At 39.3% G+C, this 708-nt stretch overlaps 1 protein-coding gene across 1 annotated transcript; it reads left to right on the top strand.

Annotated features, from left to right (window-relative positions):
• Positions 1-222: 222 nt before the first annotated feature.
• Positions 223-704, top strand: LOC125852418 (linoleate 9S-lipoxygenase 6-like; the record flags this gene model as incomplete). Its single annotated transcript, XM_049532153.1, has 2 exons — positions 223-516; positions 611-704. Coding segments are annotated over exons 1-2 (252 nt in total), but the record flags the coding sequence as incomplete, so codon positions are not given.
• Positions 705-708: the final 4 nt, after the last annotated feature.

Genomic DNA, 708 nt, shown 5'->3' with positions numbered 1-708 from the left:
AATTCCCTTTATGTCATACGACTTCTATTGTGATTCATGATACACAATAATAACTAACTCGAAGGGGAGCCTTGAAGTAACTGGTAAAGTTGTTATGAGTTCATAAGGTTATGTACAATAGAACCTTGTGGTTCGGCCCTTCTTCAGACCCTGCATATAGCAGGAGCTTTAGTGCATCGGGATGTCCTTAATAATGACTAATTCAACACAAGCTTTGTACTATTAATCTAATACGTTTGATCATCTTCACAGGTTGAATACACATGCGGTGATTGAGCCATTTGTGATTGCAACAAACAGGCAACTAAGTGTGCTTCACCCTATTCATAAGCTTCTATATCCTCATTTCCGGGACACAATGAATATTAATGCTATGGCAAGACAGATCCTAATCAATGCTGGTGGAGTTCTTGAGAGTACAGTTTTTCCATCCAAATTTGCCATGGAAATGTCAGCTGTGGTTTACAAAGATTGGGTTTTCCCTGATCAAGCCCTTCCGGCTGATCTTGTTAAGAGGTACTATACAATAAGCTCCATCAAAACTAACATTATACGAAAACATTAGGATGTTCACATTGGTATTTTGCTTCTATGACCAATTCAATTTCAGGGGAGTAGCAGTTGAGGACTCGAGTTCTCCTCATGGTGTTCGTTTACTGATAGAGGACTATCCATACGCAGTTGATGGCTTAGAAATATGGTCTGCAA

The sequence above is a fragment of the Solanum stenotomum genome, unplaced genomic scaffold (genome assembly GCF_019186545.1).
Source record: "Solanum stenotomum isolate F172 unplaced genomic scaffold, ASM1918654v1 scaffold35080, whole genome shotgun sequence".
NCBI classification, from domain to species: domain Eukaryota; kingdom Viridiplantae; phylum Streptophyta; class Magnoliopsida; order Solanales; family Solanaceae; genus Solanum; species Solanum stenotomum.
Note: the sequence above shows the minus strand (reverse complement) of the source record. Positions and strands in the feature narration are given on the sequence as shown.